The sequence below is a fragment of the Pleurodeles waltl genome, chromosome 7 (assembly GCF_031143425.1).
Source record: "Pleurodeles waltl isolate 20211129_DDA chromosome 7, aPleWal1.hap1.20221129, whole genome shotgun sequence".
Lineage (NCBI taxonomy): Eukaryota > Metazoa > Chordata > Amphibia > Caudata > Salamandridae > Pleurodeles > Pleurodeles waltl.
The window spans coordinates 1,156,293,853-1,156,321,185 of record NC_090446.1 but is presented as its reverse complement, the minus strand read 5'-3'; the positions used below and the strand labels follow the sequence as shown (position 1 = coordinate 1,156,321,185).

Sequence of the window (27,333 nt, the reverse complement as noted above, 5' to 3'; positions counted from 1 at the left end):
GCACGAAGTAAGGTGAATTTAACATATGACACAGCCGAGAACCTGGCGCATACAACAGTTTACAAGAAAAATACTAAGTAAACTCAACCTCGAATTCACCCACTGCTGCTCATGGAATGGAGAGTTCAAATGCCATTTGGAAATAGCATCCCATGCCCAGACTTCTGGCATAAGATGGCGAAGAAGAGAGAATGGTCCATAGTGCTGAATGTTGTAGAGAGATCCAACAGAATCAGTACAAGGAGGTAACCAAGATGGCTCATAACACCACCACTAGTGTGATCATGGTGCTGTGTTTTTGGCATGAAGACTGGAATGGTTAAGTTCAGTTTAATCAATGGAAATTACCCTAAACAATATTCTACTTCACCAGTCCATTTAAATGGATTTTGCTTCTTTCTGCCATTCCGTGGGCTGGGAAACTAAAAGCAGATCACTCTTGTTATGCTAGTTGATAGGATGAGAGTCTCAGATAGTGAAACAAGATTCAGTGATTGAATTTAGTGAGATAGAGGACTCAGACCAATGAGATTTGACTCTCAGAATGATGTAGTCTCATTTAAGAGAGGTGGTGTAAACTGTTAGAAATGGGGTTTCTGGTTGGCTAGGGTATGCACCTCAGCCAGGCAGAACTTACCCACTCTAGTCAGGGCAAGGGAGTTACACGTCCAAGATAACCCCTGCTCACCCCCTTGGTAGCTTGGCACGAGCAGTCAGGCTTAACCCGGAGGCAATGTGTAAAGCGTTTGCACAACACACACACACCTGTGACGCAATATCCCCACCACAAAGGAAACACAACACCAGATTATATGAAAATATACTGTATTGTACACAACGTAATTATCAGACCAACATCACATAATAGTACTATCCTGCTACCTTAGCAGTTGTCAGAACGTTACACATTAGTTACTCTGCAAACTAGCAGTAGTCACACATAACACACAGGTTACTCAGTATTCTGCAACATAAGCAGTAGTCAGGAAACACGTAATCACATTAGAACACTTGTCATAAGAATATCATAAAACGCCCATAGTAGGAACATTAGAAAACCTATGGCAAGTTAGGGAAACATATTAGCAAGTCACGCCCATAAAAGGAACATGTGCACACATATGTAAAAGCATCATAGAACAGGTAGGCAATATATCATAATAGCAAAGTCTGTAGAAAGAACTTTAGATTAGGAACATATTGGTCCATTTAAAAGTACCTGTCTTGATGGGGAGGCACTTCCAGTGCCTAAAACAACTAATTGGGGCCCCCGGCGCTCCTCTGCGCAAAAAACGGGGGCCTCCCTCAACATGGCAGACCGAGAGGGGCGGCACGCACCCTCTCTGAATTTTTGACGGGCCCCTTCTGGGACCCGTGATCACTGGGGGGCCCCCGGGCCTCCACCGGCCCTCTCCAAGGGGGGCCCAAGTCAGGGAAATCCTTTAAAGGGGGAGGGGGGTGCCTCGCGCTCCCTCCTGGCAAAGATGTAAAAGATCGTTGCAGGGGTCAGGGGCCACAGCACCCTGCCGTTGGGAACAACTAAACAAGAAGTAGCACAGGGCTGGTGGGCCCAGCTACAGGCCTGCACAAGGGGTGCAGATGGTGGCAGTTCCTCCTAGTGACCAGGCAGGTCACAGGTCAGCACAGCAGCAGCAGTCCATGGCGGTTTCCTGGTGAGTCCATTCATCGGCGTTCTGTGTCCAGTTTCAAGTTCCAAGAATGTTCAAATTGTGGGGAAAATTCCCCTGTACTTATAGTCAGTTCTTACAGTGTTTTACAATGGTAGGGAGAGGAGGTTCCAGCCAGTTACAACTGGTTCTGGGAGTGCCCCCTCTCTCCTTTCAGCACAGGCTCCAAACATCAGTGGGGGGTTAACGACCCTATTGTGTGAGGCCAGGGCACAGTCTTTACAAATGCAGGTGTGCCCCGCTTCTCCCTTCTCTCAGCCCAGGAAGACTATTCAGTATGCAGATGCACCTCGGTGACACCTCCACCCTCCCTGTGTACAGGCTGTCTGAAAAGTATGCACAAAGCCCCAACTGTCACTCTGCCCAGACGTGGATTGGAGTCAAGCTGCAAAACACCAGAATCATAAGCACAGATAAATGCGCACTTTCTAGAAGTGGCATTTCTGTGATAGTAATAAAAAATACACCCACACCAGTAAGCAGTATTTATTATCACCATCACAACCATACCAAACACGCCTACGCTACCCCTCATAAATCAGACAATACCCCTTACACATAAGGCAGGGCATTTCTAATGCAATCCTATGAGAAGGCAGCACTCACAGCAGTGAGACACCAAGTTAGGCTGTTCGTCACTACTAGGACAGGCCATGCAATATGGCACATGTCCTGCCTTTCTACATACATGGCACCCTTCCCATAGGGCTAGCTAGGGCGTACTTTAGGGGTGACTTACATGTAGTAAAAGGGGAGTTCTGGGCCTGGCAAGTAAATTTAGATGCCAGGTCCCTGTGGCAGAAAACTGCGCACACAGGCCCTGCGCTAGCAGGCCTGAGACAGGTTTGAAAGTCTACTTCAGTGGGTGGCGCAAGCAGCGCTGCAGGCCCACTAGTAGTATTTAATTTACAGGCCCTGGGTATAGAGATACCACTTGTACAAGGGACTTATAGGTAAATTAAATATGCCAATTAGGTATTTTTTTTTTAAATGTGTTTTTATTATTTATTATCACACAACAAAATTACACATGTGAAAGCTGACAATAAGAGTAACATTTGCAACAGGTTCGTTCATCACATCACCCTAGACGGCTTATGTACCATGACTGGGTTATGCTGTGCTTCGCCCACTTCCGCGCCACTGCCAGAGAGAACGTGTTGCCACGGGCTGGAGCAGGGGGGGGAATAGTCCTGACTGGACATCATATTAAAGCATCCTGTTGCATTGGAAAGAAAGAAAAAAAAAAAAAAAAAAGAAAAGAAAGAAAAAGAGGGGAAATACTGTGGGGGGGGGGATAAAGGCCAGGGGGGGCCCTCAAGACGGAGGAAGCGGGGGCAGAGGAGGAAAGGAAGACACGCGCGCGAGCATTGGGTCATGCGTCCCTTTGTGTGCTGGTGTTATTGCTAGTTGGTTACCGCCTATTAGGTTATACAATTTCATGTTGTCTACCCCAGCTCCTGTCCGCCTTCCTCTATTTGACATTCTGATTTGAGCCTGATGAAGGGTGGTTGCGCGCTATCACTGGGGGATTACAGCTATTTAGGACTATAAAATGCAGATTTTAATGTTCATTGGGGGGATTATTCAGGGCGGGCGTTCGTCATCTTTTCTTTCTATTATTGCTACGAAAGAGTTCCAGGTGTCAAGACCTTTGACCAGAACACCCTTTGTTGATAGGAGCTGCAGCGTGTCGGCTTCGGCCCTGGCCCAACGCCGCAGCTCCGATCGCCATTGTTCAATGCTCGGCGCGTCTGGTGCCTTCCAGTGCATGGCTATGAGGCGTCTGTACAACACCAGTGCCAGCGCTATGCATCTTAGGGTTTGTTTCCGTCTTTTAAGGCTTGGACCTACACCCAGCAAACACAGCTCCGGGGTGGGGGACATTTCAACAGCTGTCCAATCAACAAGCAGTACTATTATGTCTTCCCATACTTTCCGGATTGGAGGGCATTCCCAGGTCATGTGGTAAAAGGTGGCTTCGGGGGTGGCGCATCTAGGGCATGTTTGCTTTGAGTGGGGGAAAATACGGGTTATTCGGTGAGGTGATAAATATGTTTGATGTAAATAATTAAACTGGGTATAGCGAAAACGCGGGTTGCGTGATACTTCTTTTGTCATTGTCAACGCCTGATTCCAAGCGGGTTGTGGTAGAGGCTCTGCTAGCACTGCATCCCACTTGTTCTTTGATTGTACTTGTTTATCTTCAGCGCAAGAAGTTAAGATTATGTATGCTCTTGACACATTTATTGAATCTTCTATGCTACCTAGCAACTCATGCAATCTAGGGGAGATATTTGGTTCTGAGTTTTCATTGCCCCAGCAAAACCTTAGTGTCTGGCGTACAGCTCCATATGCTATAAAGCTTCCGCGCCCCAGTTCATATTTATCAATTAGTGTATTGAAAGTTAGGAGGCGTCCTTCACTATAGATGTCGCCGATGGTGCGTATTCCCTTTTCTGACCAACTGTTCAGGCCGACTCTAGCTGCTATGTTGGCTATTTTCGAGATGGCCAAAAATGGAAGCCTGGGGGAATATTGTGGTGTTTTATTGTTCATGATCACATGGTGGCCCCATATCCAGTGCGCAATTTTCAGTAGTATGTTGCGTGGGTGTTTGGGGGATTCGCGATTCATCAAGTATTGTATTAAGCCCCTGTTCCCCAAAGACGAGTGGATCATCTGTGATTCAGCTCCGTCTGGACGGCTTAGCCAGGATGAGATCCATTGTAACTGGGAAGCTGCGTAGTACATTTCGAATCTAGGCGCTCCCATTCCACCCATTGTTAGTGGGTGGTGTAATTTTGTTAGTGCCACTCGTCGTCTGCCGTTGCCCCATATGAGATTTATTAATAGGCTATTCAGAGGTTTAAAGAAAGAGGCTGGGAGAGTCAGTGGGAGGGCCATGAAGAAGTACAACAATCGGGGCAGGATCACCATCTTCGCTATGGCTACTCTGCCCAATGGTGATAGAGGGAGTGAGCACCAGAAGGGCAGGGAGCCTCTAATGGATCGAATCGCCTGCCCCAAGTTGCCGTCCCTGAGATCTCGTGCGTCGTGATATATGTTTACACCCAAGTATTTGAAAGTGGTGTAACACCATTTCAGTTCGCCAGGGTTGGAGGATAATCTGTGTGCTTCAGGGACAGGACACATAGGGAATATGCACGACTTAGACCAATTTACCTTGAGTCCGGCCAACGTGCCAAACCTGTGCAGTAACTTCAGCACTTCAGGTAGGGATTTTTGGTGATCTCGTAAGAAAATAAGTGCATCGTCTGCATATAGCGACACTATACGGTGTGTGTGGTCGTCTCGGATGCCCCATGCAGGGGCTACCGCTCGTAGGTGAGCTGCTAAGGGTTCGATTGCGAGGGCGAATAAAAGCGGGGATAATGGGCAGCCCTGCCTGGTTCCTCTCTCTATTTTAAACGGTTGCGAAATCGTGTCGCCCGTTTTGACTCTTGCAGAAGGGTTAGTGTAGAGTACCTCTATCCATCTGATGAATGTTCGACCGAAGCCCATACGGCGCAACGTCTCCATCAAAAAGGGCCAACCCAGCGTGTCGAATGCTTTTTCTATGTCCAGTGATACTGCCACTTGAGCATAGTCATCCGTTCGTGAGTTCGCCATAAGGCGCAATAAGTTTCGGATATTGCTAAATGTGCTCCGGCCAGGTATAAATCCAGCCTGGTCGTGATGTATCAGGTCCGGCATACATGGGAGCAAGCGGTTGGCTAGCAGTTTACCGAGTAGCTTACAGTCTGTGTTCAGTAGTGATAGTGGTCTATATGATCGTACATCCAATGGGTCTCTCCCCGGCTTAGGTAGCACTGCTATCAGCGCTTCACGGCATGTGTCTGGTAGTTGTCCACGCTCTAGCGCCTCCGTCAGCATCTCTAGATATGGGGTTAGTGTTTGAGTCGGGAACATGCTATAGTATTCAATAGGCAGTCCATCGTTGCCTGGTGCTTTGCCATGCGGCAATTGTTTTAGGGCCTGCTGTATCTCATTGATATCAATTGGTCTTTCCAGGTCTGCAACCTGAGCGGTCGTTAGTTGTTTCAGCTCGATATCAGTAAAAAACTCGCTCAGTGATGTTTCGGGTGGGGGGACGGGAGCTTTGTATAGTGTGCTGTAATACTCCTTAAAGGCTAGGTTGATATCGGCCTGTGCATTTACTATTAGTCCTGTTTCTAATCGGATGGCTCCTATGGGGGATTTCCGGCCACCATTGTGTATGAGCCATGACAGTAATTTACCCGATCTGTCACCCTCTGCGTGGTTACGAGCTATGTAGTGTCGATGATCAAACAGACCTAGTCGTCTATCAGCTTCGTACCATTGTGCGCGCTTTCCAGCTAGTTCTGTGTGTGTAATCTCGCCCCTGGCGAAGTCTTTCTCAAAAGAATGTACTTCCTTTTCTAAGTTACTAAGCTCACGTGCTAGTGTTTGACGCGCGCCGACTGTTGCTGAGATGCATGTTCCTCGTGTGACTGCCTTATGTGCGTCCCATTCTGTTGATCTAGAGCCCGTTGTCCCCTTGTTTTGGATGAAGTAAGAGGATATGTGTATGGCTAATTCATCTCGGAAAGGGGGGTCTTGTAGCAATCGGGTCTGGAGGCGCCAAGTTGGGATGCATGCGCGCGGGCTGCCCCATCTGAAATGAGCGATGAGAGGGGAGTGATCTGAGATTACCCTAGCGGTGTAATCAGCGCTAGTGATCTTGTGGGTGATGTCTTGGGAGATGAGGATAAGGTCTATGCGAGTGTGGAGGAGGTGTACTGGGGAGTAGTATGAGTATTCGCGATCATGGGGGTGTATATGCCTCCAGGTATCTATGAGACGGTGGTCTACCATCCATTGACGCAGCATCTGCAAATTTTTGATTGCTTGGGAGGCTGCTATGGGGGGGTGTGATCTATCCGTATCTATATGTGGAACGCAGTTCATATCCCCGCCCCAGATACATGTAGAGGGTAGGTCGTTTGAGAAGTGTGAGATTGTTTTGTGTAGGAATTCACTTTGTCCGACGTTCGGGACGTACAGTCCGTTCAGTGTTACTGGTTCCCCATCTAAGTGGCCTGTTAAATGTATGTATCTGCCCTCTATGTCAGAAACGCCGCGCCGCACAGTGTACGGGACCCCCGGGGCTATCCATATCAAAACCCCTTTTGCGTATGATGAATTTCCCGATCCGTGGACCTGCCCGCCCCACTTTCTTTCCAACCAGGGAATATCTACAGGGGTAATGTGCGTTTCTTGGAGAATGGCTATATGAATATTGTGACGCTTTAGGTGCGCGTGTATCCTATTGCGCTTTCTTATGCCCGCCATACCCTTAACATTCCACGTCATTATATTATATGTTGGTTCCTTTTTTGTCATGTTAAGTTAGGTTGTTGCACACCTATTTTTTTGTACAGTTGGGTCAATCCCGTGACGCGTCCAGAGACTGCTGTTAGTCTAGTGCGCGCTGCCCACCCACGTCTCCCCTCCGCCACCAGCGCCCGCCCACCAGCCCCCCCAGTCCCACAAAACAACATTATCAAAAGAGAATAATAAAAATGAGAGCAAAAAAAAAAAAAAAAAAAAAAAAAAATAATAGGCAAAAGGATATTTCGGGTAAAGCCCGGAGATAAACATAATGGCACAACTGGTGCCTAAACTGCAAACTGCGAAGTTAAGTTCCATTCGGGAGTGACTTGGTTGTCGGAGAGCGTGGTTTTGGTATAGCCGGGCGGGAACCGACCCGTCTCCAGGATAATTTTGTCCCTGCTCGGTCCAAATTGTAAGTACAACCGCTTTGGTTACCCTGTTAGTCTCAGTCAAGGAAGCTAGCGGCCAGAACCCATCCAAAAGAAACCACCAAACACCGCTCTAGGCCGCATAAGGGCGGAAGGTCGCGTGTCCCAACGCCGGACTCGTGTCTGTGGCGCAGTTCATATTCCCTCACGAGGCCTAGAGATCATCCGCAACGCGCGGTGTAAGGTCAGGGCCGGCCAGTAGGAAGGAGGAGGATGCACTTGATTCCCCTCCTGGGGATCCGCTGTCTGTAGCATCTGTGTCACTTCGGGTTTTGGATTGTGGTCGAGTGAAGGAGCTAGTTTCCCTTAATATTTGAGCTTGCTCTGATTCCATTTGCGATTTCGTTGGGCGCAATGTGGTCTTGCTTTGTTTTTTTTTCCTCCTGGAGCTGGGTGTTATCCAGTCCTCAGTTGTTGTCTTTTCCGTTGGCGGGCTGATCAAACCTTTAGCGTGAATCCAAGTCCATGCATCCTCTGGGGTAGGGAATATGAGCGTTTTCTCATCTATGGTGATACGCAGGCGGGCTGGGAACATGAGAGAATAAGTTATATTATTTTGTCGCAAGATTTGTTTGATCTTTACAAAGGTTGCTCTTCTACGTTGTACTTCCAGCGTATAGTCCGGGTATGCAGATATGTTATTATTTTCCAAGCTGATTTGACTGGAAGATCTAAAGTGTTGAAGAACAGAATCTCTGTCTCTGTGGTTAAGAAATCTAGCTATCATGGGTCGGGGTGGCGCTCCAGGCCGAGGGGGTCTGCCCGGTATTCTGTGGGCTCTCTCTATCATTGGTGATTTCGTGGCATCCTGAGTTTTCATTATTTCTTTCAGCCAGTTTTCTAAGAAATCCTCGGCTTTGGGTAGTTCCAATCGTTCTGGGATGCCAATGAATCTGATATTGTTACGTCTTGAGCGCCCCTCTGCTTCTTCAGCTCGGCGTTGTAGCTGTGCCAACTCAGTTTCCATCTGTTTGAATTTGCTTTTCATGTCTTTCATTTCCGGGTGAACCGTTTCTAGCGACAGTTCAGCATTATGCACTCTGTCAGACAGTTTGCGGTGGTCAGCTCGGAGTAGGGAGACCTCCAGCACTGCAGCATCAATTTTCCCTTCTAGCGAAGTTTTGGTTTCCATAATTGCCTGCATAATTTTATCAAATTGCTGGGAGTGTGCGCGTAGCGTCTCGCTCAGTTGAAGTTGCGTTGCCTTTTGCATGTCCAGTTGGCCCATGGAGGGGGGGGTTTCTCCCTCCGCAGAAGTCCCTGTTTTGGATTGCTTAGGCTTGACCATTGTGACCACTATGCGACCGGGGAGAATTAGGCCGTATGAAATCAGCTATGTGTACTGGGGGGGCGAAGCAGAGCCACGCACGTCAAAGTGGGTGATTTTAGCGTTATCAGTGGTCCAGGCGTGGTTGCTTATTTTCAGGGATATTAGGAGTTAGTATGTTAATTTGTTGACTGAGGCCCTCCTCGTTGCAAGGCAGAGAGCTGGATGCCACTGGCCTGGTACAGGTGCGTTGGGTTTTTCACTTACTTGCTTGTGGCTTGAAACTTTGGTGACCCAACGTGGTTGTTTTATGTGCGTTTAATTTATTCTGTGCCAGCGCTCACAATCTACTTGTTTCAATTTCTTTATCTTCTTCCTATTTTTGTTTTTTTCATTCTTTTTTTTTTTTCTCTTTTTTATTTCTTTTTTCCTTTATTCTGATTTTATTGGCTCCTCCTCTCTTTTTTATTTATGTATTTTTATTTTATTTTTTGTAAATTTTTTCCTTCTTCCTTTCTTTCCCGCTCCTCCGCCTCTGCTTCCTACTTTTTATCTTCTGTGCTGGGTGCTGGTGCTTGAGGGTCGTTGTCGCTGGCCCAGTGCTCTGCACGGGAGGAGAGGCCGAAGGTCTCCCCAGCCGGTCCGGTACACTCCACCAAAGGCACGCCGGGGCCCCCACTCCACCCGGGCACGCGTCCGCCGGCCGCCTCCACAGATCAAGGGCGGAGTGCCAGGGCGAGCCAGACGCCCGTTCCCGGCGCCGACACGTCCAAGGCCCGACCCCGCAAGGAAACACCGCCCAGTGCTCTCGCCGCGGCGTCACCGCACGACGCTGCTACCAGTTCTTGGTAGGGGGGCCACATGGAGCTGCAGGGATGCTAAGCCATATCAGGGGGGGCTCGCTCACTGCCGCGCGCCCCCCGTGTTTCTTGTTGCTCCGATGGAGCGCGGCCGAACCGGAAGCCGCGGCGTCCCCCAGGCCGCGCCCCAGCCAGCAGGCCCGCTCCCAGGGCCCACCGCAGCCCAGGCCCAACAGCCCTCGACCCCCCCGGCGATCCCACGGGGAAGCCGAACGGGGCGACCCGACCGCCGTGCTCACGTCTCGCCGGCCGCGGGAGGGCCGCCTCACCTCCCGATCCACAGCACCAGGCGCGTCTTGCTTCCTCGAATCCAGCAGTTGATCACGGGGCCATCCGCAGCTACTTTTGTGTCCTTGAGGGCTGCCCCCAGCACTGGGGGGGTAGCCTCAGCATTTTATGGCCGACCGGGAACCAGGGACCAGGATATTCGACAAGAAGGAGGGCCGCGAGCGGAGCTCTTTTCTCAAGCGTCCGCTCCGGCCGCCATCTTGGCCACGCCCCCCATGCCAATTAGGTATAAGCCAATCATACCAACTTTAGATGGGAGAGCACCTGCACTTTAGCACTGGTCAGCAGTGATAAAGTGCTCAGAGTCCTAGAGCCAACAACGAGAGGTCAGAAAAACCAGGAGGAAGGAGGCAAAAAGACTAGGGATGACCATGCGTATGGCCAAAAGTCCAACATAAACCTTATACAGAGATATTAGTTCTATGAAGTGAGGGTCTCAATCAAGTTAAATCAGATTTTTGACAGTCGCGGTGGAGGTATTAGTCAAGTTATTTGGTAGTCTCAGTTTGGTTAGGTATCGGTCTTTGTGAGGTGAGGTATTTTAATTCAATTGAGGCAGTGCTTCACAATGGTGCGGTGTAGGTCTGTCTAGTTAGAATGTAGTTTCAGTCCAGTGAGGTAGGGCATCAGTCTTGTGAGGTGGAAGTTTTCACACCAATGAGAGGAAAATCTCAGCCCAGTAATTGGAGGGACTCAGGCCAAAAGATGGTAGTATAAGACCATTGAAACTAGAGTGCAACTCAGTGAAGAGGTCTCAATCAATTAAGGTAGGTATTTTAGGCTAGTGACATGCTACTGTCAGTCAAGTGAGGTGGATGTCTCAAAGGGGAGAAGAGGTACATCAGTCTATTTAGGAGGGTTGCTCGTTCTGGTGAAGAAAGAATCTCACACAAATTAGAGTTGGTCTTCCTTCTGTAATAATATGACGTTTTAGAACAAAGGCCTGAGTGTCTTAGTTCTCACAAGGGGCTCACAAGTGACGTATGATGCCAATACAGTGAGGAAAGGACTTTATTCATATAGTCTTGGGGTTTAGATGAAGCTGGATGGAGGTCTCATTTTAGTGAGTTGTGAATCTAACTCCGGTAACATGAAGTTATCAGGTTAATGAGATAGGATCCCTCAATCGGATGAGGTGAGGGTCTCAGTTCACTGGCTGTCTCAGGCTACTGAAGTGCAGCTATCAGTGCAATGTAGCAGTATTAATTTAATGAGGCACGAGCCAGATTCTGGAACTCCTTAAGTACTTCATAGGACAGAACTGAACAACCTCCACTTCAAAAAACTCCTAAGGCTAAAAAAGTCTTCAGACAGACATTCAGTTTGACGTTGGCTTTGGCATTTCCAGCAGTACAGGAATACTGGCCCGGGTACCACACCTCACATTTTGTTGGACTTTTCTCCCTGTCCTCAGCTTATGTGCTTTGAATTGTTTTATTCCCCATAAAAAAATTGAATGGTGAAGGCATGGCGGCAAGGCGGTGCTACGTAACAAATGCATTGATAAATGAACAACTGAGTAAATACATAAATAAAACAGGCCTGGTGCTTGCGTTTCACTTGCTTGTTCTGTGCTTGAGAAGATCACCAATGCTGCTTCCCAGGCTGTGTTTGATCTGCTGTAACTGATTCATGGTTGTGGGTCATGTTGTTTCAGTACTGTGTGTGCTGCTGCCCAGGCCTGCTGCACTACTTTTTAGTGTAATGGAAGCTTACACTTCTGTTACTTACGCTGTGCAAAACCATTCGAATACTCGCAACACTGCACAATCTTTTATAGTATGGAAGGTTTGCAAAGTGAGAAGCTCCTGTAGATTAAAAGAAAATTAAGAAAATGGAGATCATCAACAGGAGTCATTTGCAGCAGAAGAAAACGTTTCCTAATGCCATGAGGGGCACCGGTCAACACGCAGCTCTGATCCCTACCCCTTTTACAAGTAAAGTTCTTGCTGGTTGAGTCTTGCCTGGCCCACCTACCATCATCCAGCACGTCACTCCCCTTTACCTCCGCACTGTCCCAGCTGGAGATTCCCAGTTACCTTCTTCTACGATTCCCTGCTCGATGATGTCCTAGCCAGGGACATGATGGAGTAGACGGGGCAGCATTTTTTTTAAAATCTAAGCCATGCGTAGTCAGGTAAAAATCAAAAGACAAAGGCTCATGCGTTCTGATTTCTCCTGAGTACCTGTAATTGTTCTGTATGTGAGGGAAGCTTTGACTGCTTCTGCTGCCCATATTCTATGTGAGGGAAGCTTGCACAGCAGCTGCTCTGTGTGTGGGTTAAGCATTCACTGTTTTCGTCTTTCCTTTATCTGTTGTGTGAATAAAGTCTGCATTGAAGCTTTACCTAGTGCCCATTGTTCTGCGTGTTACAGGTGCTTACCCTGCTTGCTGGTATCTTTATTTCAGCGTGTGGCATCTTTGCTATATGGGAGTGTGTTGTGCTCTTCTCTGGCAATGATGTACATTTTGTGTGCACAGCGAATGGATTTTTTAAAGAGCTGTAGATGTTTGAAGAAAGCCACCAGCCTACAGTTCACATGGTGTCTCTATCACTGTAAGATTCAGCTGAATCTACGTGCAGTCCTTAGTGGGCACTCTACCATTTGCACCCGCAATAAAGAAGGCCCCCTGCGTCTTTCGATGGTTGGGACGCCATTGTTTCTGTTCTCTGTCCTCTTGCTGCAGAGGTTCTTGAAACATCAAGAGTCCCCAAAGGGCTTTAAAACACATCTTCAGCATTACCGCGCGCCATTAAAAAAACATTAATGCGCGCTTAAACTTCTTATTGTTTCTTGTGAATAATTAAATGCATTTTATAAGTTAATCAAAGACAAATATGAATACATGAATTGCTCCCCTCTCCCATATATGACTGAGAAAGCGCTCCCTGCAGCTTACACGCAGCCTACATTGTTGGTATGTGTGAACTGAAATGGATACAATCATCATCACGGTTCATTCCCTTAGCGGGGAATCAGTTATATGCGGGAATGACAACATACATGTGAATGACCCTGCCCAGTCCTGGAAGACCTCAGGGGCACTGGCTGATGCTGGATTTTACCAATGTCCCTCTAAGAGAACCCCCTCTTCACTGAGATCCCTTGCTTAAGATGTATAAGTAATGAGTGTGATCACACAAATACACGTCCATGTGGCTGTCTGTCACTGCTGAGCGTGGTGGTGAAGCACAACCCTTGACCTGACTCATGATCCCACATAAAAACTCACCTCAATAGCCCCTCAACCCAAGATCGGTCTTCAGACACCCCAACCTAATGTCCAATAAGAACAGTCATGCAGTTAGCCTCACAGAGTCTAGGAATGGGTATAACCTGTGTAATTCAGTGTAGCATAATCTGGCATAATCATGAGAAATTACCTAAAAATTTAGCGTGATTACGTTTGAATCATGCAAGACAAGTAATTCTCCATTTAGCGCTATTTCGTAACACACAAATGCCCCTTAGCATCCAAAACTGAAGCAAAGATTCATTTTGCACTAAGAAATAGCACTAAAAGCAACATAACGGGAATAGAGAGCTCTAAATCTGCTCTTAAGGTAGGATTTTCCTTCAATTTACTAACACATTTTTGCATTATTTTTTTAATATATAATGCACCTTCACATCCAAAATAAACACAAGGATGCATTTTGCACTAAGAAATAGCACTCATTGCAGACAAACACAAATAGCAAACAGCCATTCATGCTACCTAAATGCGCTCTCACGCTACGATCTTTTTCCTTCAAGCTATTCTTAACTAAGCCAACAGGCATAATCACATAATTATCCACAATTCTGCATCTAAGTGTAATGCAGAATTACCGAAATTACTCCAATTAGGCCTAACAGAGACCAGTGGTGGCCGGTGAGGTTTGAGAGTGGTGGGGCTGGACTTGGTCCCGCGGGGGAGCGGTATAAGGGTACTAGGGGGGATTTCTGCTTTTTTACTGCCTAGCCACTGGGATAGGGGGCATTTATTTGCATTGGGGTCCATGCCAGCCTTGCTGCCACACCGACTACTGTGGAGGATCAACATAACTATGCTGCTGCACCAGTCATGTCTGAGACCGCCTCCCCCCATGTAAAAGGACCCCTTGTGCACTTTCTTGTGAAGCCCGAGGCTACTGCAAACTATGCCTACAACACTTGTAGCCCAGCAGTGTGCACTTGCAGTTATGAGTGCAGCAGTGACTATTACATTCCATTGAAAAATGCACAGTGGCTCCTCTTTGGTTGTGATTGGCATCAGCTTCTGTTACAATTTCCACAAATTGCAATATAACTTCTATTAAAATAATGTCAATGTCACATTTAAATGGCATCACCAAATATCCAGTGTGTAAGGAAAACACTGTGAAATAGAGTATAAAGGTGAAAGGCAGAGGGGACAAAGCGCAATAGAGAACAAAAGCACACCAAAGATAATGCATGAAGCCGGTCAACGAACCTCAACTCCCCACTTGATTCCCCCAACTCTGTCAGCAGGTTTACAGCTTTACTAGCGGTAGCTTCTGTCTCCCCCTTGTATGCTCCATTAATTGCTCCATGTCCACCCCTACCTCATCCACCCCTGGGTGCAATAGGACAGGAACATGACCTGGTCAGCACCACCAGACAGATTGTACGTTGATCAGCAGGATTTTAGTGTCCTGATCACCGTCTTGAAAAAGTGTGCCAGTTGCTGTTGGCACAATACAAAAGCTAGTCAATGGCTGTTGGCACAATACATACTAATTAGTACAATTATAATGTACTTAAGGCTGATTTCGTGAAGCAGGAAGATGTTCTGCAGATGTATTCCAACCACAATACTAAATATGAGCCGTAGGTGCGCTGCAGGCAGGTCTACCGCTTGAATAAACATTGTACTTTCTTTTAATCAGGAAGCATGCCTGCTTGTTGAATAAAGGTAGCTTGATGAGGAAATGCCGCTGGAAAATCGCCGACTGTGACCGACACACAAGAGTGGCTGGAAGCTGTCAGTGCAGCCACGGAAGGTCAGTATTAAGAGTTGTGCTTTTAATTATAATAATGGTGTGCTGATCTGTGACCAGCACAGAGGCTCAGGAGCCCTAGCCTAACCACATCCAGGAATGGCCATTAGCACAAGAATGCCAGGTAAAAATGCTCAAGCAGAGCCCTCGAACCACAGGACATCAACTGATATCCACGTTGAGCTGGAAAGTGCTAATCAAGCAAAAATTTAAAAAAAACAGGTTACCGTAACTTGTACAAATGTGTCCAAAGTGCTCCGCACACATATTTTGATCAGGACGGGCAGCTGAAGGCTGCTGCCAGGAATCCTGTATGTAATCTTCGGGGCTCTGTGTGAAGTGAGGAATTCGTCTCAAATCCATCGTTGCAAAATAGGAAGTGATGGGGACACTCAGACATGGACAGTTGAACTAATAAAAAATGTATTGGTAATAAAGAAGGTTTACAAGTAATTAAGTACAGATCCCAGAACCACACAAACTTACAGTGCTATATACAAAGACACTGCAGACTCTGCTGACTGCAGTAAATATTCAGCCATGTGTCTGAACACTCAGCCACAGACCGGAGCTGAAAGGCATCCAGCTTCAAATCATGTGCGCGAAGCAGTGTTTCTCATTCACACCACAAGTTGACTTGAGTCTGCGCAGACTTGATTTTGTGCCTTCCAGCCTGCAGCCAGTCTACCACACCCATTTCCATCTTGTCACAGGGTGTGGGTCCCACCCCACCACGTGACAAGTTGGGAAAGGGTGGGATGACAATGCTTTCCAGACCCTGACTGACGTGGAGACTTAGAGCTACAGGGCTTGCATATGAAACGCTTGTGGCTAACTTTTCCTCCACGTCATCAGGGGGTGGAGGCTGGGCCTTGATGCTCAGTCTTTGCCGAGCTGGTGACCTCACAGGCCTCAGGGCTGTGAGACTGTCAGCCCAGCAAATAATTAGACTTTTGGCCCACCCAGGTTGAGAAACGCTGTGAAAGAGCGTGAGTCACGTGTCCCCACTACTTTTATCGACAATCACAGCAGAAACACAGTGAGTGAGACAGACAGTGCCCCAAAGCAATTTACAAGCGTATATTAAACAGATTTTGTATTGCTATGTTTGCCATGTTTTAGTCTGTAAATGTAAGGAGGGCGGAGCCCCGACGCCCTTATACAGAAACCGACTCTGCCAGAGACTCTGTTTGACATCAGTTCAGCCATCCTCCTCAAAAAACTTTGTTACAGTTATGTAAAACTGAGCATTTGACATGAGGAGAAAGGTCCAACATGATCCATGAGCACTTCACTGTAATTAGAGCACTTGCTGTTTCATCTGACGCCTCTGACTGACCAGTAGCGGTCTGGGTGATGAGGATGACGAGACAGACCAGTACCAAGAGTGGTGACACATGGAGTGGAACCAGCCATGGTACTCCTTGATTTCTTAATCTTGCTATTTCACACTAATATAAACTCTGGGATGATACCTACAGTCACTGCCATCATTTTCCATTCCTAATCTTGAACCCACCTGCTTTCAACTCCATATTGACCTTCGGACACTGTTCCTTCTTCAGCTGCTTGAACCAGAACGATGACTACTTTATGCTACACCTTCAGCACTTCCCCTCTCTATTTCCAACAATGAGAGCATCTGCCCGTTTTGTCAGGTAAGATGCTCTGACTCCTCTGTGCATGATAGCCCCTAAGACTCCACCTTCTACTGGTTATGGAGTGCCTGGCGCTCACCACTGATCCTTGCTGTCCTTTGCAATAGCCTTCATGCAGTGGCGTACTAAAGCCCCCCACGGCATTGGGGTACCCCAAGCTCCAGAGGGTCCCCTCATCATAGTGCACTGTGCACGGGCAATAAGCCCCTGACTAGGTCCAGGGGGCAGAAGGTCCCCTACACGTACTTTGCAAGAAGGGCCCACTTAAGTTTTGTTATGCCACTCCCTTCATGTCACTCAGGGAAGGTATGGTGAGACTGCAGTCCTGTTGTACAGCTATATGTAACCTGCTGCGGGTGGTAAACTTGAATTTAGGCCAACTCCAAGTCACTGCTTCAGTCTGCTTGTGCTCCTCCCCTTTTGCAGGCAAGCTTCCTCCTCCTCAGCAGCTCTCAATGTTCTGGCATGTCTACAGTCCACCTCAGCCTCAGCTGCGCTCTCTTTGCTGATGCCTCCTCAAAGGTGAGCTCTCTCTTTAACACAGATTATGTTCCAGAGAAATTAGATTCTACAACTCTGAACTGGATTATCAAATGATATAGAATAAATACCTATAGTTGTATTTTAATGTTACTCTACTTTGCCAGATGTTCCTGTGATACCTGGTTTTCTAATAACCATTTATCTAACATGTTCATGCACATCTCCTGTGTAAAAATGTTATCACTACCAGTGCTTCTTAGAGTTCAACACATCATCTATCACACTTTTTACCTATGGTGTATCTCCAACCAATTGTATAGTTGTGTACTTCCAATTAATACGAGCTGCACAATTACTGTACTTTAATCTATACCTATATTGTTACAGTCAGTCTTTCTCATCAACGGACAAAGAAATGTCCATCCTCCAATTGCTTTTCTAGCAACTCCAGGGGAAATGCAGAGTGTGTTTTATTTCTTTGTATACATGGGAGCCATTTGCGTTATATGGGTTGGACGAGAAAGGACAACGTGTTTGCCCATACATCACCTTGGTTTAGAAGGGAATTTAATATTTGAACAATTACCTATAGTGGTAAGTGTTCTGGCACAATATAGTAGATAATTGACAAGGGCAGATGAAACAAATTTAAAAGCAGTTCAAGCAGTCATGCACTATTTTTCACAGTCCCACGTTTTTTACAAGACAACAGCTACCTCACAACAGCGCTGATTCATACGTTGCAGCACTCTACGTCTTCACAGAATTGCTTGTCCGTTGTCAACAGCTATTAAGGTGTTTAAATAAGTGAGAAATTCTTGGCTATCGAACACTCTTCAGTCAATGAAGTGGTTGATATGGCTGAAAGCATTGGATCATCAAGAGATTCTGCCATAAAACTGGGTGGTACAATGACCCCACACAGGACCGGCTTTAGGGTGGTGCGACGGGTGCAGCCGTAGGGGGCGCCAACCTGGATGGGGGTGGAGCGCTGACCTCAGGAGAGCGCTGTGTTTAGCAATAATTTATGGAACTTGCGATTTAAAACCAGCTGCTGAAAAGTTCCTTGTGTATTCAGCCTTCAGGAAGCAATTAAAATGTCAAGCTACCTCTTGTGATTAATGTTCCTGCTAGAAAGAGCGATTGGCGTTTTGTCTAGTGACAGTGGCAGATTTGACTTCCCATAAAGTAGCGCAGAGGGTCATTATGCCTGCTGTAAAGGACAGAACTATATTTTATGTCGATAGCTAAGTGGATTAGTAAAGCCAGCCTTTACCAGTGCTTTAAAACAAAAAAAATGTATGTGAAAGGGGCCATGGGGAGATGAGGGTCATTTTTGCCGGGTGGTAGTTAAGAAATCGGAGGAGGTGGTCAATGGATGGGGGGGCAGCAAAAAAGATCCTCACAGGGGCACCACCTGCGCTAAAGCCGGCCCTGACCACACATGTTCTTAAGTTAGCAGTGAGTGAGTAATTAGGAACCTGGGTAACAAGATCAAAACCACTCAAAGGGCCAAAAGAATTGAGTTACTATCACCAATTTAGCTTCAAGAAATGTCCTGCATGAAAGGTGGGGTGAAAACAGTGGGCATTACACACGTGTGTGCAGGAGTGACAGCACACATTTTGTTAATGTTGTGAGCGAGGAGGAAGTAACTTGAGGAAGCTGAAACTTGGACTCTGACTGTAAGAAATAACATGCCCCTAGAACTAGAAAAGAATGATATTGAGTACAGGAATTATAACATTAATCCAAATAGTTGATGGCATTACCCAAGCCTTGTTTGTGGTTCTAAAATTACTTTTATGTCTGATACCATTTTTACCATGAGTGATCTACTGGTGTTGTCGTGCTGCCAAAGTCATAAACATATTGGAGGAAAGTCCATCAAAATGCTTGGCTACCTTGTAAGAGAAATTCAATTTCGACAAAAGACATTTTTTAGAAATGTTTATTTAGTTAAAGCAGGTATAGGTATTCTTGGGTGGCATCATAGAGGCAAGTGTAACCCAGAGCTTAATAACAGCCATCATCGGTCCTCATTTCGAGCAGCCCAGTTGATTTGGATTTGTGCAGTAACTTCTGTGAGCGCATATACCGCAAAAAGTTTTGTGATAAATACCGGCAGGTCAAACGTGCCAATATTAATTAGTGGAGAAGTGCCTGGTATTTACTGAAACATGCTGATTTTGGTGTGATAAATACCAAAATCATCAGGTTATTCCCCAGAACACGTAAGTGTGTGGTATTTATCGCAGCCAATAAATTAGCACTCAGTGGAGTCAGAGTTTATAAACTGCAATACATATTAAACCCATTGCTAGGCTGCGCATAAGGAGGGTCGCAGATACAAAGTTTGCTATGAAAGGAAACTCTTGTTTTCAAGTACCAGTTCCAGGTATCCATCTACTTCATATGACAAAGCAGATGAGTGCACAACATTGCTCGATGCCCCCTTCACAGTCTTGTAGGGATATTACAAAATCCCAGCCCACGCAACACAGAAATGAACTCAGACCCTCCTTACGGTTGTGCACAATTTGCACAAAATAGCAAGCCTAAGAGATCTTGTGAAGAAAGAAAGTCTGAGTTGGCAAAAACTCGTCAAAAGAAGCTTGATTAAATCCTCTAAAACATATGCCCTGCTCTACAGTCCTTCAGGGCTACATTACTGTCGGTGCCAGGGAAAGGGGGTTAGGGAAGGCTATCCCAAACAGACGAAGTACAGAAATCACACTTAGTTGTGCCTCTAGAGTGCAGCAAATAGAGAAACTATATTCAGTTATAAAAAGAGCTTTTGGCCAGTGTCAAAACACTGGCCAACACTGTAAGGGAAGACATTTTTAGGGTGGAGCCTGCGTATCGCTTGCGAGATGCTGTAGTACTTAGAAAAGGGCTCAGAGCCCCGCACATGTCACGTCAGTGTCTTTTATTGGTTTGTGGGCTTGTCTTTTAAAATCTGCTTGCTTTCATTAGTGGAAGGCAGCGACCAAGTACTGAAAACAAACGAGGCTCGCTGTTTTCTGTCCAGTTTGGGAACTACTTTTTCTCTTTTTTAGCAGCGCAATCGTGCTCATTTTTTTTCCATCTAATGAGGCAAGAAAAGTCGGTTGGGATTTTGCAAATGCTAATAGCTCTAACACGAAGAAATGCGAGACGCACGGCATTGCAAATGCTTGTTAATACAGTGAGTAAAACACTCAGGAACAACAAACCGTGAGCATTGGAAAGTAGTGCTACAACGTTCGATAATAATTTTTGAATGGAATATATCCGGACAGCAAGAAAGCGAGGGCTGAGTTTCTTTCTCCTTCAGTTATTGAACTGACTCTCATTAAGACCCACCCGAGGCAGCAGAAGTGAGTTTAATTGCCTTTGTGAAATGCTGGACAGTCTTCCTCCTGATGTGTGGCTACCAGCTATGTAAACTATGTAGGGATCTACTAATAAATGGATAAATAATGAGCTGGCTGAAAGGCCAGCAGAGTAGGAGAAAGCGAGCCACATTTCAGTCTACTGTGTCTGAAAGCATAGTGGGCCGCAGAAGAGTCAGTCACATGTTAGCTAATTCTCTGATAGTCATTCTCTGATACTGCAGAAGAGACACCCTATGATTGCAGGAGGACCCTATATTTCTTCAAGGCAAGAAAGGCATGTTTACTTCTATAAAATATGTGACCGTTTCCTTTAGATATGAATCGATTCCTTTTTCTAGTGCACACTCAACGCGCTGCCAACTCCTGAACCAGCATCCTTTCAATCTTTTTCATTTAGAGGTTTATTTTCAAAACATCCTAGATAATACCCCGGCCCAACATTGTATTGTTCTTAGTATATAACTCTGCACCAATTTTATTGCTACCGTTTGGCTAGATTTAAAACTCTATCTGAAAACGAAAGGGCTGAATCTCCCGATAGTGAAATAAACTCTTCCATTTTGCAAGAAGATGAAAGACGACATTATCTTTTTTTTCGAAACCAGCCAGATCTTGGGGAAGTTACCTCCACGAGGAATAACGATTATAATTCCAGAAACTAGGGAAGGCAGATGATTCATTTGACTTTTTACAGAAAGACAATTCGGACTTTGTAAGCTGTCATCATATACATGTGCCAAACTCAGACACACAATATTTCTGGAACGCAGTGAACAAAAATAATTCCTGAGAACACACATATATTTTGACAAATTCAGTTTACAGGAGGCCGCAGTAACACCAGACAGTGGCGACTGGTGAACTCTGAAAGTGGTGGGCGTCGTACTTGCTATGGGTTCACAAGAGAACTGGAGGCAAATTTAGTTTAAAAGTGTGCCTTGGGTGCCCTCACACACAAATGTGCCCATATACTCATACTTACTGTTTCTCATGCATGAACACGATTGCACAAACTCACACTTTTATAATCACTGACCCTCACTCATAACCACTGGTGTACAATGGCTCTGATGTGAGCTCCTGATGTACATGTGTTCTGCTTAAATAGAGACAGCAGGTGCTGTTGCACAATTGATACGGGCACCCGTGACTCACTCCAACACTCTCTCACAATCTCCCCCTAACTCACTTATTCTAACTCACTCACACTGTTTTACTCAACCTCTTGCTTTGCCTTATTCATACTCATTCTCATTCACTCATTGAGTCTCACTGAAGGAAATTGGGTTACTGGTGGAGGTGTTACTCAAGTAGCAACCACAATTCTTGTCAGGGTGAAACAGAAGCAAACACCAAACTAACCTGTGCTTAACTGTCTGGTAGCTTGGCACAAACACAATCAGGATCAACTTAGAGGCAATGTGTAAAGTATTTATGCAGCACTTCAATCAGTGGTAGAGTAAAAATACAACACAAGAAGAATCCCACACAAATTCTAAAGAATAGAGTTTTACTTAATAAATTATTTGACACCAAAAAGTCAAAAATCTAATTAATAGAACAGGAGATATGCAATTTTAAAGATTTAGGTAAAACTAGCACCTAAAAGCACAACATGCCACTTGGGGGTATCTGGTGGTGCAAGACTGGGTAAACGTCACAAGTTCAGGCTGCCTGCAAGGTAGTCTGGTCCGGATACAGGAACCAGGTTAGCCCACCTGAAATAGTTACCTTCAAAGTCTAGCGTCAAGGGTCCAGTTCGTGGTAGAGTGCACTGCGAGGAGCAAGGAGAGTTTCGCAGATGGTTGTTGCTATAGAGCGAAAAGCAGGCCGGAAGTTGCGTACAGTTTTCACTATAGCAAGAAAATCCTGTTAGGAGTCACAGACAGTCATTGCTGGAGAATCGTGTTGGGTGTCATTAGGAGCTGTATATGTCGCAACCCTAAGTGCTGAACTTGCTCTGCCACTCTTCTCTGGCCGTCACTCTACCCCAAAGAGTCAGGTTCACCTCAACTTAAAGGTACATGTTGAACATTTTAAATACACTGTATCCTGCCTGCTGGACTGTTTAGGGTCTACTCTAAGAGTGACTTTTATGGTTTAAAATGGTAGGTTTAAGTCTGGCATAAGGTGTATCTTGCCCAGCCAAAATGGAAGTTTTATCTCATACACACAGGCTGCAATGTAAGGCTTGAGACATGTTTAAAAAGACTACTTAAGTGGGTGGCACAATAACTGCTACAAGTCCACTAGAAGCATTTAACTTATGGACCCTGGGTACATGAAGTACAATTTTACTAGAGACCTACAAGTAAATTTAATGTGGCACTTGGGTGTAAGTCAGTTTCACCTTGTTTACAGGAGAGAACCAAAGCACTTTAGCACTGCTTAGCAGTGGTAAAGTGTGCAGAGTCCTAGGGTCAACAAAAAGGGGTTCAGAAAACACAAAGGTTAAGACAAAATATTTGAGGGTGACCCTGCAGAGAGGGCTAAGTTCAACACATTCACTCCCCTATTTTTGCTGAACTCGTTTTGGTTGGCATTAGGACCAGTGGCAAAGTGCTTCCAATCTCTCCCTTAAACATGGTAAATTGGTATCCATCTGATTGGCACATTTAATTTAATTTTAAGTTCATAGTAAATGGTACTATATATACTCAAGGCCTGCAAATTAAATGCTACATATGGGCTGCTGCAGCCATTGCGCCACCCACTTAATTAGCACTGTACAACATCTCTAAGGCCTGCCACTGGAGCCTGTAGTGCAGTTCTAAACTGCCATTTTGACAAAATAAACCTGTCATAAGACCCAACCATCATTTTTAATCCATATACGTCACCACTAAGGTAGGCCCTAAAGGCTTGTAGGGTACAATGCATGGTATTTAAAAGGGTGGACATCTTTACTTGAGTTTTACATGTCCTGACAGTGAAAAAATCCTAGAGTCATTTTTCACTGTAGCAAGACATTCTCTCCCATAGAGTAACAGTGGGTTGCCTTGCCACACTTAGTAAGTGATAACTTCAGTTTAGGAACAGATTTAGAAACCTTCTCATTTGAATTTCAATTTAAAATTCTCTTCATTGGTAAAATTGGACTTTAAGTTACTATTCTTGAAACGCCACTTTTAGAAAGTTGGCATTTTTCTACCTAAATCAAAGGTGCTTTTCTGCCATTGCCCAAGGTGACACGACTGTGAATGTCTCTCTTGTGTTGTGTACTCCTTTCATACATGGGGACAAAAGGGCCTTGGGTGTGGGGCAGGCAATCCTCTTCTAAGCAGGATTCCCTGGGGGTTGTATTCAGCCCTTCCTTCTTGAGCTTTAAAGTTTAGCCTGCGGACTAGGCCCAATTCTTCCTGACTTCTAAGAGATGCTTGCCCTGTCACTGACCAATGCAGTTCACACCTAGGCCTGCCTCCCTTTGACTCCCAGGACAGATTGGAGCCAAACCCAGGAAAGGGGAAACCTAGACAAAGGGTGCAGCTTGTACTCACAGGCTGGCACTGGGTATAAGAATGGCACCCACAGAACTTCTCAACAGAACACATCTGGACTTTAGGAAGATTCAGAGGAGGACTACCCTGGTGTCTATAGATGGGAGACTGGACCTGCCTGCCTTGAACCCAGAACTCCCAGAAGTGACTCCAAAGGTCATTTGGCTGACCTCTTGCTTGATCTACAAGGACACAACAAACTTCCCTGCAATTGCCTAGCTGCCAGCATTACCTGGACTTGCCAGAATCCTGCTGCAGGCCTCCACTGTAGACCCCAGTAGGTGGCCCCCAGGTCTGGGACCCTTGGCCGGCATCAGTGTGCTCTATTCCTACTTCAAACATACAAAATCTGCATTCCAGGTGAAAACCCAGACGTTTGGGGCTCTTCATGACCACGAGCAGGATCCTTGTGTCCCACCAGTCACTGTGTCTCCTGCAAGTGTGAGGTTCCGACTGTGACCTGCTCTTCGGACTAAGCAAAGACCACCTGTATCATCCTCCAATACAAAGCTAAAGCAGCAACCCCCCTTTGTGCTGAAAGCGAGGTCTTCAAGGCACCCCTCTAACAGGAAGTTCAAACAGAGGATCCTCGCGGAGACATGGACTTTGAGAAGGTAAACTCTTCACCAGAGCAAACATTGCCCCTGTATGCGATACTTACTCTATCGCAGTCGGCCTAAACTTGTGTCTTTGACCCAGTCCAGCATGACCCAATATTCGTGAGTGGCACTTTGTGCTTCTCTGTGCTAGTTCTGCATGAGATTTTTTAAAAATCCTTCATTTCTACTGAATGGATGTTTGCCATTTTGGTGTCATTTTATCTATTAAAATAAAGTCTATTTTTCTAAATCTGTTTGGAATTTTACTTGTGTTTTGTTTTCACTTTATCATAGCTTGAGTGGTGTATAAATAATTGATATGTTGCTTCTAAGTTAAGCCTGACTTCTTTTGTGCCAAGCTGCGAGAGAGTTAAGCACAGGTTCATTTAGTGACTCACCCCTTTCAGCTAATAACCGAAATTCTTACACCGCCCTTGACACATAATGAAGGAAGGGCAGTACATAGACGATCTTGTGGGAAGGGATGAGAGTCCATGCTACAGATTAGTTGTGAAGGAAAGACAGGACACAGACAATCATGTGGGAAAGGATGACTGTTCATGCCAAAGGGCAACGGTGAAAGAAGGGGAGACGAAGACGAGCATGAGGGAATGGATGAAGATATTGAGGGAAATACATGCCACAGAATAAGGGTGAAGGAAGAACAAAACAGAAGCAATCATATGGTAAGGGGTAAAGATGCTGATAAGAGTCCATGCCACAGAAAAACGGTAGAGCAAGGGAAGGATAGACAAAATTGTGCTGGAAGGGATGAAGATGCTGATGAGAGAGTCCATAGCAAACAGTAACGGCGATGGAAGGGCAGGAATCAATCATGCCGGGAGGGATGCAGATGCTGATGAGGGTCCATGCCACAGAGTAACGGGGAAGCAAGGGCAGGACGCAGACAATCATGCCTGAAGGCGGCTGTCTGTAAACAGACCTTCCATTTGAGACCCATTATACATAATTGCAGCGGCACGCGCTTGCTGCAGAGATCTCCACAGTGGTCTGGGAGGGCCCCTGCTTGGTGTTTGAGCCAGCTCTCCTCATTGTGCTACTTAATCAGCCATGCGCCGAGCGTGGCCTGAGATGTGCAATATCCCATTATATCCTTGTATGTTTGACTTTATAATAATGAGCCCCTTTTCTCTTCAATGCTCTGGAATATTACTTCTGTTTAAGAGCTCGCATGTGAGGCAGAACTCATTTTGACAGCACAAAATTGAAGCTCACACAGAGAATCGCTCCTGAAAGAATATCCACTGGCTCTTTCACTTCAGTGTTCTTTCACTTTAGCCAGTACTTTTCCCTTCCCCTCCCTCTCGCTTCTCTTCCTTCTCACTCATCAACTCTCTATCATTTTTTTCTCTTAACTTCCTCCCTGGCTTTTTTTCAGATTTTGTGTATATCCTCCACTCTCTCGCGCTCCCTTTCACCTCTCTCCCTCCACTATGGGAGGGCAGACAGCGGAAGAGAAGGAATTAGCCTTCTTTTCTTTCGTTCACCTAGTCCTATCACTTTACTTCACCTTTTGCCTCATTTTTTTTCTTGCTCCATAAAACCTCTTATTCCACCTCCTAAATCATAGCAATGACCAGCAACACACGACTGACTCTACAACATATAAATATGCCCAGGAGCTGAGGAAATAGAACCCCCCAAAACTCACCATTCCCCACTACCACTCACCACCCCTCTGTGCCAGCATCAACATGTTCTCTCTCCCTAAAACATACTGCTCTGCCGGAGGTGAAAGAGACAGGGCTGGAAAGCAAGAGTGCATCGGACATCACCTCTTCCTCTAAAGGGTCCTTCAGTAATTTTGTTAAAACATATTGAGAAAACCACAATTGGCATGACCAATAGCAGCATTATTTGTGCTGTTCCCCTGTGCTATAAAGGTATATTTGTATTAGCAAAGGTGGTAGAATTATGCGACTGGTGCAATAGCATAAAGCTAATTTCTGGAACTTTGTGCAGCAAGCATAATGCCCAAACCCCAAAATTATGCACATTATGCAGGTGTAACTTTAAATCACTCAAGCCTAGTGCTAAAAAGGACAGTGTAATGGGCAGGGTCAAAAGGGCGGGAGGTCTTTTTTGCTGTTGCTTTCTGTTTATGTCTGTATGTGATGACATATCAACAGAATTAGACCTTTGGGGAACACAGGAATGCTGGAAAATGGTGTAATTATAGAACATTCTGTCTCTGGCCATGGGTATTCTAGGCACCGATTAAACATTCCCAAGACAGAATTAAAACTGGATCTGTGAATGTGCTCTGGTTGCGTGCTCTTGTCCTCTCCACCTCTGAGTAGCCTAACTTCTGGTCTACTGAGATGATTCACATTTCTGGGTGAAATTGCATTGGACCACAGTGTTGACCAACAATTTTAGATAGAAAGTCACTGGCTGCTGGAAGTTGATTGACATGTCTAAGGGGACATGCCACTGTTTAGCTGTATTTCTATCACTTTGCAATGTTCTGGTGTCCACCAGCTGTAAAGGTCCTTCCGTATGTCATTAGGGCAAGCACAACATTATTACAAACATACCTTAGTCCTCATGATGCTCAGCAGGGCGTCCTCAAATTCCTTCAAGTTGTTGTAGTCCGCGGTCCACACATGGGGCTTCCCGATGTAGCTCTCCATGTATGGATGCTGGGAGGAGACCTATGAGTACAGAGAGGTTTTTTAGATGACCCCCTTTCCAGGCACAAGTTAAGCAATTTGGGCAATGTGGATGGGATAATCTTTTATGCAAAATGCATGATTATCTAATATTCTCTTTCATCACTCTT

At 45.8% G+C, this 27,333-nt stretch overlaps 1 protein-coding gene across 1 annotated transcript in view; it reads right to left on the bottom strand.

Annotated features, from left to right (window-relative positions):
- MGAT5B (alpha-1,6-mannosylglycoprotein 6-beta-N-acetylglucosaminyltransferase B) overlaps nt 1–27,333 on the bottom strand; it is a 676,434-nt gene that overhangs the window by 81,869 nt on the left and 567,232 nt on the right. The window contains exon 14 of the mRNA XM_069200246.1: nt 27,089–27,205. Within this exon, the coding sequence (XP_069056347.1) occupies nt 27,089–27,205 (117 nt within the window). The remainder of the gene's footprint in view (nt 1–27,088; nt 27,206–27,333) is intronic.